At 45.1% G+C, this 995-nt stretch overlaps 1 protein-coding gene across 3 annotated transcripts in view; it reads left to right on the plus strand.

Annotated features, from left to right (window-relative positions):
• Window positions 1-995, plus strand: part of Ica1l (islet cell autoantigen 1 like) — a 40,491-nt gene that overhangs the window by 15,754 nt on the left and 23,742 nt on the right. For all 3 annotated transcript variants that reach the window (XM_050159267.1, XM_050159268.1, XM_050159269.1), the window contains exon 6: window positions 577-675. In XM_050159267.1, coding sequence (XP_050015224.1) covers window positions 577-675 — 99 coding nt within the window. The remainder of the gene's footprint in view (window positions 1-576; window positions 676-995) is intronic.

Genomic DNA, 995 nt, shown 5'->3' on the forward strand with positions numbered 1-995 from the left:
GGAGGGGGACTTGATTGGGGGAGGGGTAGGGAAATGGGAGGCAGTGGCGGGGAAGAATCAGAAATCTTTAATAAATAAAAATTAAAAAAAAATAAAAAAAATGGGGAAACCATTAAGGAAAAAAAAAAAGACCCTGTCTCACAAACCAAAACAAAACATTCAAAAAAAGATTATCATGGGCCATGATGGCTCAACACATGAAGATGCTTGTTATCAAGCCTGATGACCTGGATTTGATCCCTGGGACCCACATGGTGGAAGGAGAGAACCAGCTCCCTCAAGGTGTTCTCTGGCCTCTGTGGGCGCACACAGAAATGCTTACACACGCTAGCATAAAGATAAAGATGACACACGTGGAGACTCATGTTCTTACGCCTTTGGTGTCTCTGCTTTGGAGTGCATTGGTTTTCTCTTATGAGCTATGGTCCTTCTCTGGTACATGTCTACACAGACTCGGGTGCTAACCTTAGTGAAGAACTGTGAGCTATAGTTCCTTCTGTTCCCCAAACTTGGACAGTTGGGTCAGTGCCTGTATGCTGTTGAACACTACAGCCTGAAACAAATCTCTTTCCACAGAGAACATTGCTTGGGTTCTGGGAGAAAACAGCTCAAATGATGTCCCAAATCCAGGAGGCCTGTGCTGACGTTCATCCATATGACTTCATAGCTCTCAAGGTATGTCTCCTGGGTTCACTTCTTCAGCTGTATCACACTTTATTAGGTGATAACACTGAAACTGCCTTTAGCTAAGTTCCAAACTCATTGAAACCTTGGGAAACATTTTTCCCACTCTAGGATCTGTACCCTCTAGGTTCTGAAGTCACCGGCTGCACTAAAATACACAGGGACCTTGCACGCTGAGGTGCTGGTGTGGCAGGAGAGGGAAGAAGAGGAGAAACACAGGGGACGCAGAGCTGGAGGCGGTGACTCAGTAATATTTATATGGAAGGGAGGGAGGGAAGAAAAGAGAAAAGAAAGAGAAAGGAAGGAAGGAA

Source organism: Alexandromys fortis, unplaced genomic scaffold (assembly GCF_014885135.2).
Source record: "Alexandromys fortis isolate MF-2015 unplaced genomic scaffold, M_Fortis_MF-2015_v1.1 scaffold_65, whole genome shotgun sequence".
NCBI classification, from domain to species: domain Eukaryota; kingdom Metazoa; phylum Chordata; class Mammalia; order Rodentia; family Cricetidae; genus Alexandromys; species Alexandromys fortis.